The sequence below is a fragment of the Lotus japonicus genome, chromosome 5 (genome assembly GCF_012489685.1).
Source record: "Lotus japonicus ecotype B-129 chromosome 5, LjGifu_v1.2".
Classification (NCBI taxonomy): domain Eukaryota; kingdom Viridiplantae; phylum Streptophyta; class Magnoliopsida; order Fabales; family Fabaceae; genus Lotus; species Lotus japonicus.
Window position 1 is genome coordinate 63457557 of NC_080045.1, and position 17114 is coordinate 63474670.

At 37.2% G+C, this 17114-nt stretch overlaps 4 protein-coding genes across 5 annotated transcripts; 2 read left to right on the forward strand and 2 right to left on the reverse strand.

The window, feature by feature from the left end:
- The first annotated feature begins 7 nt into the window (after positions 1-7).
- LOC130718739 (uncharacterized) lies at positions 8-2055 on the forward strand. Its single transcript, XM_057569360.1, has 3 exons — positions 8-337; positions 428-1580; positions 1690-2055. The coding sequence occupies exons 1-3, from the start codon at positions 141-143 to the stop codon at positions 1879-1881; spliced, it is 1542 nt and encodes a 513-aa protein (XP_057425343.1). The 5' UTR covers positions 8-140; the 3' UTR covers positions 1882-2055.
- A 382-nt stretch (positions 2056-2437) lies between these two features.
- On the forward strand, positions 2438-3675 carry LOC130718428 (uncharacterized). Of its 2 annotated transcripts, XM_057569016.1 has the most exons (4): positions 2438-2838; positions 2923-3024; positions 3099-3164; positions 3257-3675. In XM_057569016.1, the coding sequence occupies exons 1-4, from the start codon at positions 2479-2481 to the stop codon at positions 3314-3316; spliced, it is 588 nt and encodes a 195-aa protein (XP_057424999.1). In that variant the 5' UTR covers positions 2438-2478; the 3' UTR covers positions 3317-3675. The 2 variants fall into 2 exon arrangements, with proteins under 2 accessions (XP_057424999.1, XP_057424998.1); XM_057569015.1 differs by having other exon boundaries at positions 2438-3024.
- On the reverse strand, positions 3622-7919 carry LOC130719969 (protein MAIN-LIKE 1-like). The gene is made up of 4 exons (XM_057570556.1): positions 7236-7919; positions 4806-5796; positions 3964-4724; positions 3622-3882 (listed from the first exon to the last, which is right to left on the reverse strand). The coding sequence occupies exons 2-4, from the start codon at positions 5794-5796 to the stop codon at positions 3622-3624; spliced, it is 2013 nt and encodes a 670-aa protein (XP_057426539.1). The 5' UTR covers positions 7236-7919.
- A 152-nt stretch (positions 7920-8071) lies between these two features.
- On the reverse strand, positions 8072-12084 carry LOC130718427 (uncharacterized). The gene is made up of 11 exons (XM_057569014.1): positions 11817-12084; positions 11684-11731; positions 11426-11590; positions 11259-11325; positions 10619-10683; positions 10094-10172; positions 9627-9742; positions 9437-9516; positions 9038-9107; positions 8559-8636; positions 8072-8464 (listed from the first exon to the last, which is right to left on the reverse strand). Exons 1-11 carry the CDS (start codon positions 12024-12026, stop codon positions 8402-8404), a joined length of 1041 nt encoding a protein of 346 aa, XP_057424997.1. The 5' UTR covers positions 12027-12084; the 3' UTR covers positions 8072-8401.
- Between the last annotated feature and the right edge of the window lie 5030 nt (positions 12085-17114).

The following is a 17114-nucleotide window of genomic DNA, read 5'->3' on the forward strand; positions in this document are numbered from 1 at the left end:
ACAGAGATTTGGCTTTACTGAGTGCTGTTAAGCAATGTCTTCCCAATTGTACCAATTTATTATGCCGGTTCCACATAAACAAGAATGTGGAGGCAAAGTGCAAAGTGTTGATTGGCACGGATGATTTTGCCCTTTCAGTGATGGAGAACTGGAAATGCTTGATTTATGCTGAAACAGTGGAACAATTTGATGAGGAATGGAAGGAAATGTGTGTCATGTGTAAGGACTTCCCAGATTTCATATCCTACATTTCTACTACATGGGTAAAGCACAAGGAGAAATTTGTGAGTGCGTGGACCAATTCTGTGTTGCATTTTGGAACTACAACGAGTAACAGGTACAATGCACACTTTATTGGTTGTGATCTTTCATTTCATAGTCTTGCTTTATTAGCAGAAATTGATAGAGTATGATCTTTTGTATGCAGGGCTGAAAGTGCACACTCAACCTTGAAGAGGATGCTGAAAGACGGCAGAGGTGACTTGTGCGCCTCGTGGGATGCAGTGGATAGGTTGACCACTGTACGACACAATGAAATCAAGGCATCATTTGAGCGCAGTATCAACCTTGTAGAACATCGTTTCAAGTCGCCCATGTATACAAATATCAGGGGATTTGTGTCCAGAAAGGCCATGCAACTCATGGAAGATGAACAGAACAGAGTGATGCGTGATGGTTGTGGATGCGCATTCCAAGTTACCCATGGGCTTCCTTGTGCGTGTGCACTTCATAGTTATGATAGAATTCCGTATGAGGCAATCCATACTTTCTGGAAGATACTTGGTTGGGACCATGTACCCATTGGGAGTCAAGCCTCAAACCAAGGAGACCTCAAGTCAGAGATTGATGGCTTGACCGCTTATTTCAACACTTTGGATGTTGCGGGCCAAAGTATGCTAAGGAGGAAGGTAAAAGAGCTATATTGTCCTTCTAGTAGTTCACTGTGTCCTCCTCAAGTGAAGATAAAGCTCAAGCGCTCGTCCAAGGCTATGGAGAGTAAACCACCTAGTCAACAAAAACCATCCTTACAACGTGATCCTTGTTATTGGGAACATGTTAACAATAGCCTCAAGCCAACACCTAACAAAGTCTCTTGTCCTCGAAGCAAGAAGTCTAAGAAGAGCAAGCAGTCCTCCACCAGCATATACTTGGATGATTTGCCATCTTTCTTCCATCAATATATAGAAAAAGTCATAGATGTTATTGCAGATGGTAATTGTGGTTATAGATCAGTTGCTGCATTGTTCAGACCCGACATAGGTCAAGACGGTTGGGCTTTGATTAGGGAAGAGTTGCTTGTAGAACTCTCAAAGAATACCGCTTACTATAGCAACATATTTGGTTATGAGAGGGTTCAGTCTCTACAAAATCGTCTCATCCTTCCGATTGGTACAATTGCAACGGAAGACAAGTGGATGTCTCTACCGGAGATGGGGTACCTCATTGCTACGAGGTTGCAAGTTGTCTTCATCTCCATTTCACTAAAAGGTTGTTACACTTATCTGCCATTGAGAGGAGGCGCCCCACCGGAAGTACATCCCGTTATAGCAGTTGGTCACGTCACCAACCACTTTGTTCAGGTATAACTTTTATGAAGTACCTTACACTCGCTTGTCACGTTAAATTAGTATACTTTGTACTCAGCCACTTTGTTCTTATCTAACTTTATTGCTATACTCTCAAATGTAGCTAAAGCTTAAGCCGGGACATCCTATGCCAACAATAGCTCCCCAATGGCCGTTTTTGGCCAAAGAACCCACCGACCAATGGATCTTCCCGTATGCGGCGCGTTTGGCTACATTTACGGCAGAATTGAATGCTTGGATTGATCCTACGGGTGGTCCTCAAGAGAATGTCTTTATAGACCTTGGAGAAGATTGAGACTAGGATTGATGTTTGTAGCAATGACATATGTACAACTAATTAGAAGTTCAAAGTATTATGATGTAGTATTAAACTATTTCTCATGTGCATTTTATCTGTTTCTGCCCTGCAATGTAGCTGGTTATGAGAACTTGTGATTCTGCCTGCATTGTTTCTGGTACTGTCATTTTAACTGGTTAAGCACATTTCGGAACTTTTGTTTCCGAAGTACTTCGGAACCACGGAGTCCGAAATCTTTCGGACGACTCCTTTCCATTTCCGTGTCATATACTTAAATTTGGCACCCCCAAGTTTAAACAATCTTCGACATTTAGGTTTCCGAGACAGTTCGGATTTATAGGATCCGAACAACTTCGGAATCTGGGGATCCGAACGTTAATTTTTTTTCTCATTTTAATTTTAAGTCTCTCCATCACTATCCACAACCAACCACAACCAACCTCATTACTCTCATCCAACCACAGCCAACCTAATTACTATCAACCACCAACAACAACCAACCCCATTACTCCTTCATCTATAAATTTGCTTGATTTAAGCCTTCTTGTATTCATCCTCTCCTTTCATTCTTTCAACGAAACCTTCAAAATCAAAATGGAACAAGATTTGCCCACCTTCATCCGCCCTTGCAAACTCCGAGGCAACTCTTCTGCAAGTTCTCGTCCTCTCATTCCCGGCCCTGCTGGTGTTGTCCAGGCCGCCATGATTCAACGCAGCTCCACCACCGACGGACACCTCATTCCAACCCAACAATTTGTTAGGCGCGTCGTCGAAGACGGTCACGACACTGATCCCGATTTTCACTCCAATGCTTGGCTTTCAGCCCTGCAATTAGGCGGATCTGCAACTCCTCTGGGTTCAATCACTCACCATCTAGAAAGGGTCGATCTCATCGTCGCAGTTATCAAATCATGCACGCCAAACGGATTCGGCGATGTGTCAGTTACCCTGAAGGTATTTCCATCTTCCGCGTTCTTTTTCATCAATGTCATGGTATTTAAATGTCCTCTGTCAATGCCATATGGGTTTGAGTTGCAGGATCCTACGGGCACTGTCGGTGCTAGTGTCCATCACAAGGTTTTCACTGAAAGCGAATTCGCGAAGGACATAAATGTTGGATCTGTTATGCTTATCCAGAAGGTTTATTATTTCTAACCGACTTGACTATTGTTTCTACTTCTTTAGACAATTTGAACATTATTTCTTCCTTTTAGGTAGCTGTGTTTTCTCCTAGAAAATCTAATTGTTACCTGAACATAACATTGCCCAACATAGTTAAGGTATGGAAATCTTTTTTACACATATATAATTAAAATAAAAGTGACTGTGGATTTTTACACATCTCAATTTTCGTTTATGTGAATTTTCACAGGTATTCTCCAGTGACTGTGGACCTCCATCTGAAACATTCACCGACATTACAGAAGATTGATTAATGTTATTTGGCTAATTTTGAATTATTTGCAACTTTAAAAAATCCTTGACCTGGATTATGTAGGCTATGTTGCGTCCCTTGAATTATGTACGTTATTTTGCTTCAATTGGATTATGTGCGTTATTTCACTTCCCATTGGATTTTGTTTGTTATTTTACCTGATTTAAAAAGAGATAAAAATGTAATCAAATCAAGTAAAGCGTGATAATGTGAAATCCAAACTAATAATGCGATAAAAGTACAGACCGATAATAAAGCGTGTATAAACTAATAATGCGATAAAAGTACACATAATAATAATGTCACTGCCCCCTGCCCCTACGACCCACCCTACCCCTACGACCTCTGCCTCCGCCTCTGCCACCTCCTCTATCTCCGCCTCCTCCTCTGCCTCGACCTCTGCCTCCTCGTACACCAACGAAAGTGACGCCCTGGGTCCTGCTCAAGTCTCTGATGACAGTGAGGCACTTCTCTAATAAAGTGCGGGAGCGTGTATCTCTAGGGGGACCGTCGTCGACCTCAAGTCCCTGCTCTAGCAAATCAACGGCCCGACGCAAAGAAGCCTGAAAATAAATCAATATACATGTTAGTAAACCGCATACACAAAACCACAAATGCATAAAGAAAATTAAGTTCACACTTACCACAGCACTGAGATCGGCCCTACTCTCATCCGGGATGATGAACCGGTGAGATACACCGGTGTACCAGTCCAGGTAATCATCTACTGCCGCTCCATCCACTATACTAGGGACCCCCCCTGGAATCAAGTGTGGCTCATAATCCTGGTATGCTGCATCAACGACCTCCGCAGCAGAACTCATGCCCATCACAACAGATGGGTGTCGCGGGATAGGCTGCACGTACCCAAACTGCCGCATCACACGCTCAGGAAGATGAGGTCGCACGACCGTCCGGATGGGAGTCCGGATGTAGCCTGAGTATAAAGCTCGGACGTCCAGCTCTCTGTGACTCCTGTGCTCCTCATACGGTGTCCATATGACGTCCTCTGCCGTCATCTCATCGAAGAGAACTCGCCTCTCCATCAGTCCAGCATGCCCAGCCCGGGACTCCATCCACCTGCACGCTCTGGGCTGGTCCTCCGTGTACTCGGGGACCTCAATCCGCTGAATAATGGTGGGTGGGAAGTGCTCAAACACCCAAGCTACCAGGAGGGAAGAACAACCGCTCATCTGCTTGGTCTTCCTCCGTGAGGCATGACCAAGTGCATCATACAGTGTAGCTAGTGCAATGGCGCCCCACGCATACTCTGACACCCGATCAAGGTGCTGCAGCATGCCGATCCAATGGACAGAAGTGTAGTGTCCTCCACTCTTGTTCGCAAACAAGGTCGAGCCGAGGAGGTGAAGTAGCCACATCCGTGCTGCATGGTCATGCCGATGCTCTAAAGTACAACAAAGAAACCATTAATCATTTAATTCACATATAATAGTTGCAAATAAATTAAGTATACAGTACAACTAACCAGCAAGAGCCCTAGTGTAAAGAGTCTGCAAGAACCCGAATCGCAAGCCAATGGTCTTCACCGCCTTAAACTCCATGATGTAGTCCGTGGCTACCCCTCCTAAGAGCAGAACACAGGTCTCCGCTGCCTGTTCTCTGCTGGCCTGTCCGGGAGTATAAAACCTATCACCCATAGGCAAATGAAGTATAGATGACACGTCATCCAGGGTGATGGTCATCTCCCCGAATGGCATGTGGAAGCTGCTGGTATCCTCATGCCATCTCTCGACGAGGGCAGATAGAAGGGGTGTGTCTATCTCCAGATAGGTGCAACTGAAGAGCGGATAGAGTCCGGTCCCCTCCACACGCTGACGAACAGCGCTCATATCGTCTCCCTCGCCCTCACATGTCAGCTTTGCCAGCTTCATCCCAGCGCTGGCAAACTTCAACACACCTCTATCGGGGTAACGCGGGTCGGTGCCTATAATATGATGCCACAGACACGGCGCAACGTGATGTGGGTAACGGACCAACAGTGACAGATCATCAGGCCCCCCTGGAAACGGTGCCTCTGTCTGGACTGGCACCTCATCCCGTCGTGCTCCAGCATCACCCTCAAGCTCCACACCAACCTCAGGCTCCACATCAACCTGAAGCTCCACATCAACCTCATGCTCCACATCAACCTCATGCTCACTCTCTGTCGAACTCTGAGGAGTCATCTGACGAGAAGGCGGAGAAGGCTCGGGAGTCGTCTGACGAGAAGGCGGAGAAGGCGGAGAAGGCTCAGGAATCATCTCACAAGGGTCTCGACGCTCCTCATTTGATGTCCCACCAACATCCTGGTCCTCACCAAATCTGCCTCTGACTCTACGAAAAGAAGCATGCAGCCGTCTGTGGCGATCCTCAACATCATCCGGGGCTGTGTGGCGATCCTCAACATCCTCCGTGGCATCATGGGAGCTCCCAGCAACATGTGATTTCCTGCGCCCTTGGCTCTTCCTCTTAGCCATCTATTAAAAAATAATACTAATCAGATAATTGTAAAAGTACCAATTGATGAGCTTTATAACTGAATATTCATGCAATCAGCAAGAGATATGTACCAAGACAGATTATCAAGTATGTTGAGGATGTTTAGATCAACTTTTCTTTAAACATGATCAATATTAAAAGAAACAAACAGAAGTGGAACAATGCAAGCATACTATATAAATCTGGTTACATCATTTGGAGTTCATAAGCTGATACAATGCAAGCATACTATATAAATCTGGTTACATCAGCCCATTATCTTCAATTATTGTTGGAGGTTGGTTTAACACTTGGTGACTATACCCTAGCTGAAATGTGATTAGTGAATGTTAGCATTATTGACATGATCAGCTGTGTTGATACATAAGATTTTGAGCTTAACTCCTATTGATAACATCAACATGAGACTAGTACTGTCCCTCTATTTATAATACATCTCTTTCACCCCCTTTCTTCTCTCACCAAGAACCAACATCCCACAAGAATTTAAATGTGTTCTAGTGGTGAAATCAATCACTATTGAGCAATTCTGTCATTAACTCATGAACAATTCTGTCATTAAATCATGCATAACTCTGTCATTAACTCTAGAGCAATTCTGTCATTAAATCATGCACAACTCTAGAGCAATTCTCCCAGACTTTCAATGGTAGCTAACTCCATAACATTCTGTCATTAATCATGCATAATTATGTAGATAACTGGAATTGGAGTCAATAGATGAGTCAATGGTAGCTAATTTTACACAGCAGCACCAAAGATACCAAATATGGCATCAAAATATTTGCACATAGTAAAACAAACAGAGGTCTGGTTATTGTTCCATTAACATGGTATAGTCTGGTCACAGGATTTGTATAAATTGGATAGTATTAGAAACCTGAAGGATAGTGCTACTGCTTACAAAAAATATATGCAGCTACTGACTTGTTACAGACCAAAGATTGAGATAGGATCTGGGCAGGTGAGATAGGATCAGATTTGTTACAGACCAAAGATTGAGATAATGGTAATATTTTGGGACCCAAATACTCCATGGTATTAGTACTGAATGATTTCTTCCTTAATGTTTTTGTTATAATAGAAAATACATTGGGAAAAAGACATAGTAATCAAACTAGGCAATATAAATTGGATAGTATTAGAAACTTGAAGGATAGTGCTACTGCTTACAAAAAATATATGCAGCTATGCAGCTACTGACTTGGTGTCTTGAGTCTCAGGTATAATTACATGAATTTCAACTTTAACTTGTCTATCATTTAGTCCCATTAGCATGATTTCTCAATGATGACACACGTATACATACTTCCTATATTTATTGTTCCACAGCTACCATTTCATGCAAATCAAAAGTTATGCTAGAAAAGAGTAATGGTTCTGTCTCAATTATTCATGAGATTGAGAGTAAGTGTACCTGAAACAAGATAAGTCAAGTTCTCCCTTTGTGCTCAATCAAATCTTTTTGCTCAAGTTCTTAAGTTCAGAGGGGAATTTCACAGTTTCAACTGCTTGCCTATCAATAAAAACTAATGGATCAATGTTAAGAAAAATAAATGCAAACATGGTAGATAACAGGTGAGAAAATGCAGCTTCCAGAACTCAAAACTCAGGGTAGATAACAAACAGTGAAAGGGATGTGGATTTCAATTCGTTCTGGGGTGTGAAAACATGGTGCCCGTTCATGAACAATTTCACCCAACAATTTCACCCAACAATTTCACCCAACAATCAGACATCTTCAAATCGCTAAAGCCCTAAATCCACAAATTAATTTCAAGAATCCCTAAAACCCATTCGAATCCCTAACCCTAACAAGAAGATGACGAAGATTACCTCTATTGCAGTTGACGAAGAAGATGACGAAGAAGAGAGCTCCGAAGAAGATGATGAAGAGAGAGCTCTGATGAAGGCGAGCTCGATGAAGGCTGTGAAGGTTTGGAGGGCTTCGGAAATGGAAGTTCAAGAAGGATTTCGGAATGAAATGAGAAATGAGCCCGTGTTTTGGATTTAATAGTAACAGTGTTCGGAACTTTACCATCCGATGCATATCGGAATCGATATATCCGAAATATTTCGGACATTGGTAGTCCGAAATAAAACACGGAGGGGCATAATAGTATTTCCCCACTTTTAAGTGGGGTGGCATTTCTAAGCCCTGGGGTGCCAAATCCAGAGCTCATTAGTGAGCAATGTAATTTTATGCTTATGAAAGTACGTAGTTACACTACATTCCAAGTCATACAGGATTGCTCTAAAGAACATCTATCCCTTTGGATGCAATAGCAGTTATCCAACAGATACTCATACATTAGCACTTCTAATTTCTCACTTACATATTAAGATCGAATACTGTTTGCAAATTCTACAACCAAGGTAAACAGAAAGTGTCACCACTTACAAAATTAGTCGTGAAGAAGAATCCTATAAACTCATGGCCAGTTTGCTATGAGGTAGACCGTAGACGCCTAGACGGACAATTTCTAATTTTGCTTTTGAACTAATATTGTTCGTGTCTCAGTTTCAGCCATAATTTGGAGAAACAATGCCTGAAGTATATGAATTTAAAGACTACAACAATACTCAACCCTGCAATGCTCTGCTGATTGGTTCTTGGAAATACTGAAGAGAGATAAAAATAGCTTCCTACACAAAAAAGATGAGAATTAAGAAATCACTAAAACCTAGATAGACATTAATTTACATAATACAAATTGACTAAAGATCAGGCAGATAGTACCTCTGTCCGAATTGTTCGGCTACCCTGATTTGGACATGTATTTAAATACAAATTAAAAGCGTCCTGTGCCTTTTTACCCTGCATGTTTTGGCAAGAAAATTTATATTCAGTACCATACTTCTTCCTTTCTTTAGACTTTAAAAAGAGATGTATCCAGAAATGCTCAATATTACAATCCATGCACAAATTTCTTGAATGAAAACAGTACATTTAAAATGACATTATATAACCTAAGAAAGACAAGTATTCCATAGAAAAAAAGATCCCAAACACGTAGGTGGAAACCCTCAAATATATCCAGGATTAAAACCTGTAGAGTTTTCGACTTCTAATTAGCATACCAGACAGAAATGTGACAACAGAAAAAGGCATGTAGCCCAAATTTCTGGCAAATTTATGGAACCTCTGATTGGGAATAATCTTAAAAAGGGAACCGCAATTAAGATCTCACAAAAATAACTAACTGAACAATGCAATACCTTCAAGTTATCATCTTCTTCAATACTCTCTTCCAACCCAGCCAGTCCACCAAAGGTAATCAATAAATGCCTACCAATTCAGTGGAACGAAATAAATCAATTCAGAATAAAATGCCTTGCATCATCACAGACATAATTTGTTAAATTTCACATCTCAAATTTAGTCAGTAAGTGAAGCTCGAAGTACGTAGAAGTTACAAAGAAAAGAAAACCTATAACTGGAGGTCTTTATACAACATCACATTCATAGTTGCAAATGTCCATATTATGATGATAAGAAACCATTTTCATAAATGATACACCAAAGAACCCACTTAAAACAGGTTCCTAAAGGAAGGTTGAAATCAGCACCTAAACCAACTAATAGTAATATTGCAGTTGACTTCATAAAGCGAATACCTAAAAGAAGGTAATTCAAGATCAGATGACTTGATAATCTGACCATGCTCAGAGGTACCGATTATATAATCATAGCCACCCTGTCAATATAACAAATCAATAGAAGAAAGGCTCATGAGTAGAACAAGGAATATTAGAATATGGATACTAAAATGCGCACATTTCGTGTGTCTAGGAGATGGAAGGATACCTCGAATGTAGAATCCTTACATACTGAGCTAATATTATGCGCATAACGAACTTGATATCCCCAATATGTTCCGTCTTCCCTAGGCTTCAATGATGAGACAACTTGACGTGGCAAATCTAGATGAAGTACAGCATAGCAGATCAGCTAAAATTCACATAGTCAGTAACTTTATGGCTACACTTCCTCAGTGATCACCCCATACTTTACTGTCCTCTTGTCATAAATGGAATTTATTCATTAATGTTTAAGATGTAGTCAAATGCAATTAGGTTCATAAGAATAGACCTTAAGTTAGTAAGCTAAGAAACATTGATTTGACATGCACAACAAATATAGGATAGCTATTGATACAATTGTTTCATGAAAATATTTTGCAGACCATGTAGCATAAACTTCAAATAAAAGACAAACTAAAATGGAGGAATTCAGAACTGCAGAACTAAATTAAAAAGATATAAATTCATTACCAGAATCCAAATTGCGGTTGGCACCCATGGCGACAGTAACTCTTCTTCCTGGTTCAAGTATTTGGTCGACTACAACATTCTGCATGTGTTGTGTACAGAATCAGATCATGCACAAATAAGTTCAAGTCTGCTTAATAGCCATACAATATTAATAGAACAGAATCTGGTCATAAAAGTGTTTTAATCTATAAAATGTAATTGACAATCAACAAACATTACAAACTTCAAAATTAAAATGAAAGAAATGGGAACGAATTTTTTGAGAGGAATGGGGAATGCTGTGCTGTGATGGTATTTCAAGACATCTATCATTGGATTTCCTCTCATATGCCAATATCAAATAACACCATGGCAAACATGAACAGAAATATGGATAAGGGAATAAGAAGTCTTCAGGCAGGATGCCAGAAGAAGAAGGGAAATGAAGGAAGAAAGGTAAAGGAGAATTGGAAGGGTAGTATTTAAGAAAATATACACAAACAGTTAAAATTCAGGCCAAGTAATCCATGACATGTGTACGCATACCTTAGCTAAACCAACATCAACTAGTGTTGCCGCAGAGTTTGAATCTCTTTGTCTTATCGTAACACCTAAGAAGTTATTGCAATATATCAAAGTTAGCAAAAGTAACCATGGAGCAAAATAACAGCAATGTAAAAAAAAAACTGCTTTAACATTAATTTAAAAAATATGAAGAAAAAACTTGATCAAAGTGAGAGGACAACAGGAGTTGAAATGAGGATCATATGATCATATGTCCTCTTAAGTCGAAGAAATGCAGGCACAAGATTAGACAGACATGGTAAAAACTAAAAACAAACAAGTTAACCAATACACTAAACACCATCAACCCTCTACATATCCATCAGGGAGAAGTGGAGAACCAACAACAACAAAACCGGCCATTACCCCGCTACGACTAGAAGGGGTCAGATAATGGACTAATCGCACCATTGGAATCCAAAAAGAAAAAATCAAACTTGCCGTAATTAGTAGTTCCAATGACCTATTCGTTGATAAACACACAGGATGGCTATCATCTATAGCACAAAAACTGACCAACATAAGGCTGGAAACTTAAATCATACTCAAGTGATTTTTTAAAAAATAATACACTTTTGATCGATAATAACATTAGAAATTCTACTAGAACACGAAGGCCTACCTTCCCTATACGAACCCCATTCATGTTTGCGCAGATGGTGCGGTGCATCAAGGGGCGGCAACAGTCCCTGCAAAATGCAATACAGATATAACTGAAGTTAAACATGTGGACTAAGATTCTAATCAAATTGAAAATGTAGTTAATGGCAGGAAAGGAGCATGCCCAACCACAAATCTTAGACTGTTATGCATTGGGAAGAGAGCCTTCCTCAAATACTGAGGTGTCTCAAGATACTTCAAAATTCGGATGAGAAAAGCAGCACCACTTTCATCATCTGCATTATCCAGCATGGTATCTTCATCCAGGTTACCACTATTATCAAACACAACCACCTATTTTATACACAAATTCCAATCATCAGTATCAGTATCAGCAACATGGAAGAATCATTGATTCAAAAAATTGCAGTGAACAGCAATTTCAACCTCATTGATTCGAAAAATCGTTGCAGCACGAGCGATTTGACCAGCCAACTGAAATGGGAAAAATCAGAACGAAGAGGCAGCGAAAATCAACAGAGATATGAATAAGGAAAAGCGGGAAAAGATTGAAGGGTACCCGGGTAGCGAGCTCGAGGGTTGGGACGTTGTCAATGATGGAACCAGGAACAGCTATGCTGACTGTGGGTAACTGGTTTGTCTTCTTCATCTTCTTCTTCTTCTTATGCTTCTTCTTGTGGTGAGAGTCGTCGATGTTGCCATTGTTGGCGGCGTTGAGTTCTGGTTCGACATCGGAATCTGTTCCCTCCTTCTTCTTCTTCTTCCCCATGTCTGTCTGCAACAGAGGCTTGCTTTCGATGGCGTTGGAGGGTTAAAGAGGGTTTTGGTTTCGGAGTTCTTATATGGTTTTAAAAAAAAGTTTTTATTATAAATCACCATAAATTTTATTTTGGTTGCACCATATTTTTGCAAATGGATGTGACTAATCCGCTTGAGACACTGAGATCACGTTAAATAGATAAAACTTTTCCGATAATTTTTCCCATACACTTCGCTCGAATATCAAGTACGGAAGAAATGATTCAGAAACTCAACTATCTACTAGTTGTGCTGGACTTTATTGGTATAAATCATCATAATTAATTATGTTTATCTTTATTTTAGTATATTGAAAAAATAAATTGCGTCATCTGGTGGTTGATCCCTGAACCTTCCTCACTTCAACCTATATAGGTCTCTTAACTCATTATGTTAATCATATGAACTCTTATTCATAAGTATAAATATATTCCCAACATCCTTGCTCATTTGAACCCAATTGTTTGAGAATATGTAGCCATTAATAGAGATGATGGAAGCAAACTACACCAAATATTTCAAAGATAGAGGAAATAGCATAGAAGTGTTATGTCACATAGCAATTTGAATCAATGAAACTCTTTGATAACCTTCTTGAAATCATCCTTGAGATAGACCATTTTTTTTGAAAAAAACTTGCACTTAAAATTATGCTTTTTGTTAATATTACAATTCCAAACACCTTCATAAATCTCCTTTAAACTAAATTCATCCCTAACATCCTGTCCTTGACTTCTGAAGTTTTCCTATACTCAACCCTATCAAGTATCAAGCATAGGTCGCTGCCAATGTTATTATGAAAATAGAGATTCAAAACAGCTTCTAATTCCTTAACAGATCTATTCCTGTTATATGATTCTTAAGCATTAGAGGTATGTGGAGGCCTCATAAAATCCATGGTCTCATTTTCTTAATCTGAAGATCGTGCCTACAAGATGTTTGTTCGATTTACAAATCTGAAGTTTCAATAGACAAACCTGTGGCACATGCACCATAGTATATATATGGTGCATGCTTGACAAACCTCACTTTCTAATCCTAATTAGTAATTAGAAATAAGTATAAGGATCGTATCTATATATATATAAGTAAAGCACACCTGAACCATTACATTAAATACATTAATAAAGATTGCATGTATTGTAATGTATTAACTAATAACAAATTATCTTTGTAATAAATATATTAACTAATAAGATTAAAAAGTGAAGTAAAAAAATTGTATTGTCAAAAGCTATTCAACTTCTTACATTAAATATTCACAAAAATACCTATATTAAATAATAATAGTTCTAATTTAAAAAAATAACTTGAGTTGAAAAATATTAAAAATATTTTAAAATTAATTAATTATAAATAATATTTTTAATTAATTAATTAATTTATATAAAATAGATTTAAAATTAATAAATATTTTTTATTAAATAATTATTGATAGTTAAAATTATCATAGAGTAATTTTTCTATTTAACTACACATATGATGATAAATAAATTAAATATATTAAAAACTAAGTTATTAAATTAGGAGATATATATTATCTGTTAAAATATTTTAATTTAAAAAAAAATTGGCCCAATAATAGTTATAATTTTGATTTAAAATATGTTTTCTAATAATATTTAATATGATTTTATAACCTCCTATGAGATATATCATTGTCGCACTCATCTACAATAGACTAAAAATGTAGTATACAATGAAGTATTTAATAAACTTCCTAAATGAAATTATATTTGATATAGCTACAATATTTTTTGATTGATAGAAAATAACAATTATTCTTAACCAACTTTCACTTTTGCACATTATTATGGTACATTAGTTTAAGAATATTCTTAACTAAGTCCTTATAATTTATTTGTGCTACCCATATGTATCGTCTACTCAGGGAATCATGTTCTACTCAAGTGTAGTGAAAGTTAAATGTCTATCATAAAGTGCATTCCTTAAGGACGGAATCTCAGGGATCCAAAGAGTTAACTTTAACCACTGTAAAATAGACATTCGTTAGGTTGAGCGATTTGTGTTTGCAAATTGTCTTATGAGGTTTTATAATTTTTTACTCCCTATAAAACTATAAAAATTTATCGAATAAGATAAATTATTATCTTAATTTATAATTAAGTTGTTTTTCAGAGAGCAATTTATAATTAAGTTAAAAAATATATGCTCTTACAAACTGCATATTAACTAATTAAATACTCATTATGAAATAAATAATATAATTTTTATATGTGTGTTTCGACATTAAACTTTCATTAGCACACTTCCCATAAAGTTTCAACTAAAAACACAACTTTCATGACCAAAACATGAAAACAAGAGATAAATACCACTTTATAAAAGTCTTTTTACTTTTACAGATGATTTTGCACAAACACGGACTAAATTATTCAGCTCTAATTATATATTTTCTTCATTTTACTTAATATTGAGAGCGCATTACTATTTAAACATATAACCACCAAATAAATTGTGCTTTAATATATTAAAGAAACATAAAATATAAAATATGTGCTTTAATATACTAAAAAATTTAGGCCAAGAGGGATAGCTCAGTTGGCAACGCAGGCTGAGTGTGTGTGTGAAGAGCTCTCGGGTTTGATCCCCACACAATACACTCTGGAGGAGGGATAAGGAGCCTTAAATGTGACTAAATCTCGAATCTGTCGGTATATCCAAAGGGTGACCAATACCAAACGTTTATACAAAAAAATATTAAAAAGTTTGTGTACAATAAATTTTTTATTGAACTTCATTAATGTAATTACATTACATATATTAATCATATTCTTAATTATCTACTATTCAATAATTTTTCATATTATGTAATTTATTTTTATAAATAATTGACACATAACTTAAAAACAAACCCTGCAACGCACGGGTTTAATTTCTAGTATTGATTAGTATTTGTGGGAAAATAACGAAGTTCATTAGTGCCTATGCATGTCTCAGCTGGTTTTGTTGCTTATGAGATTTAGACTTCTTATATATAAGCTATATATGACATCAACCTGCATATTCTTGGAGAAGGTGGGAGGACTGATTTTCACCAATAACAATAGTAATGGGGTTGTTGGTGACTTCATAAGTTCTGTTAAGCTTTATATCAATTGGATAAGAATGAAGTGTGAGTCAGAGCATGTCATCAAAGAAAAAGTGATCCAAATTGGGAGTGTGGAGAGGTTTATAAGAATGGTGCTTAGAGAGATAGCCAAAGGGCAAGTAATAAACAAATATATGCACTAGAAAGAATTATTATTGGATATATATTATTTACTATAACTTTTTTTCTTTTCACATTTACTAGACTGTGATTAGCAAATGCTATGCTGTTGAAGACAAGCTCTTGGCTGCTGAAGATTCTAAAAGCATGCTGAAGATTCAACTTTGAACCTGATTAAGGAAAGCTCAAAGTGACGTTTGATTGCACAAGACTTTTATTACCTTCCCCATTGTGGGAAAATCTAAGCAAGAAAGACAGAGTTAGATGGATGGTGAATGGTTAATAGAGACAAATCACTTGGCGATTTGGTTGGCTTGGCTGACGAGTCCTATTTTTTTGGTGACAAGTTCTGAAATTGAATTGGCAAACTTCTATATTGGGCCTGTGCAGATATAGGGCTATAGGTATTATAGTATACCCAAATTCATGAAAGGTGAATTAACAATTGATTCCAACACAGATTGCATTTCTCATCAAATATTTAAAACATGTGACATGATCAAATGACACAATTAAGTCAGCAGATGTCAAACTTTTACGCCAAAGCATGTCCTTTTATTTAACTTGAACGTTGTTAATCCTAAGGTAAAAATTATTTCAATAAAGTCAAAGAAAGTACAGCTTCAAGAGATGCAAATGTGAAGTTAACTTCTTACTTTTTTACCAATTGACTGTCCTTTCAAATTGATCTCAACTTGAATTAAAAATGTATTTCAATTTTTGTTAAATGTTTTTTTAATAAGTAAAAGTATGTATAATAGGAGGTACAATGGTACCTCAACCCATAACACATGAATTTCTGTTAAATGAAATCCAATTTGTTTTTTTTAAGAAACTTGTAATCCAATTTCAAAGCAAATAAACTATAAGCGTGTGTATTTACATACCAAGAACATGACTGCTATCTCAATTCATCCGTTTATTTTTTGGCTTTTCAGCATTGAATGATGCAAAGGTCTATTTATAATTTATTAATCATCAAAATGGACACACATCAAATCACTCATAGTACTAGGTTTTTGGAATATGTTCTTTTTTTTTATAAGCTTTGGTATAGGTTCATAATACTTTTTTCAGATTGGTGTGTTATTCCTTTTTAATGTATAAAACTATATATTATTAATTAGCTCTGACTGATACACATATGTTTATAGTATTTATTCTTTTTGGTTCATTAAAACTTGTTATTGGTCTAATTGGCTCAAATAGCCATAAGACTTAATATTGTCTAGACGTTTAAAGATTTCATTACTAATTACTTCCTCTGTTTCAAAACTATTGTAGTTTAAGAGTTATGCACAAAGATTAAGAATTCATTAATTGATGTTATAATTTGACTGAAACATCATTATTTAATATGAGTTATATGAAAGAGAGAGAATGAAAATCATTAGTCATCTAATTGGTGAAAATTGTGATTGGTGGAATTAAAAGGTGATACTTGGGTGATGTAATATTAAATGAGGACATGAATGGAAGATAATGAGATAAAATGATTTAGATATGTAAAACAACAATGGTTTTGGAACAAAATAAAAAAGTTAAAACTATAATAGTTTTGAAACGGATGGAGTAGTGAATATTATGTTAATTGGTTGGAGCGATCAAATCAAAATTTATCTCATTTATCATTCGTGCTGACGTGAACAAAACTAACACATTTATTAAACAATTACAAAGTTACTTATATATATTGTCATTTCGGAAGTCTTGCACAAAGACTCCATTAAGGGTGGGCGTCTCACACCTCCCCCCGTACTCTTTCAAGTTCCGGGGCGCTTTGGGCATTGCCAACGCGTTCAGCCTACACTTGCTGTGCAAATAACA

Coding starts and splice junctions, on each gene's coding strand:
- LOC130719969 (XM_057570556.1), bottom strand. CDS start 5,796: ATGGCTAAGAGGAAGAGCCAAGGGCGCAGGAAATCACATGTTGCTGGG. Junction 4,725..4,805: donor TTACACTAGGGCTCTTGCTG/GTTAGTTGTACT, acceptor GTTGTACTTTAG/AGCATCGGCATGACCATGCA. Junction 3,883..3,963: donor GGGCCGATCTCAGTGCTGTG/GTAAGTGTGAAC, acceptor ATTTATTTTCAG/GCTTCTTTGCGTCGGGCCGT.
- LOC130718739 (XM_057569360.1), top strand. CDS start 141: ATGGAGAACTGGAAATGCTTGATTTATGCTGAAACAGTGGAACAATTT. Junction 338..427: donor GGAACTACAACGAGTAACAG/GTACAATGCACA, acceptor TTTTGTATGCAG/GGCTGAAAGTGCACACTCAA. Junction 1,581..1,689: donor TCACCAACCACTTTGTTCAG/GTATAACTTTTA, acceptor TCTCAAATGTAG/CTAAAGCTTAAGCCGGGACA.
- LOC130718428 (XM_057569015.1), top strand. CDS start 2,479: ATGGAACAAGATTTGCCCACCTTCATCCGCCCTTGCAAACTCCGAGGC. Junction 3,025..3,098: donor CTGTTATGCTTATCCAGAAG/GTTTATTATTTC, acceptor TCTTCCTTTTAG/GTAGCTGTGTTTTCTCCTAG. Junction 3,165..3,256: donor CATTGCCCAACATAGTTAAG/GTATGGAAATCT, acceptor GAATTTTCACAG/GTATTCTCCAGTGACTGTGG.
- LOC130718427 (XM_057569014.1), bottom strand. CDS start 12,026: ATGGGGAAGAAGAAGAAGAAGGAGGGAACAGATTCCGATGTCGAACCA. Junction 11,591..11,683: donor CGATTTTTCGAATCAATGAG/GTTGAAATTGCT, acceptor TGTATAAAATAG/GTGGTTGTGTTTGATAATAG. Junction 8,637..9,037: donor AAGAAGATGATAACTTGAAG/GTATTGCATTGT, acceptor CAAAACATGCAG/GGTAAAAAGGCACAGGACGC.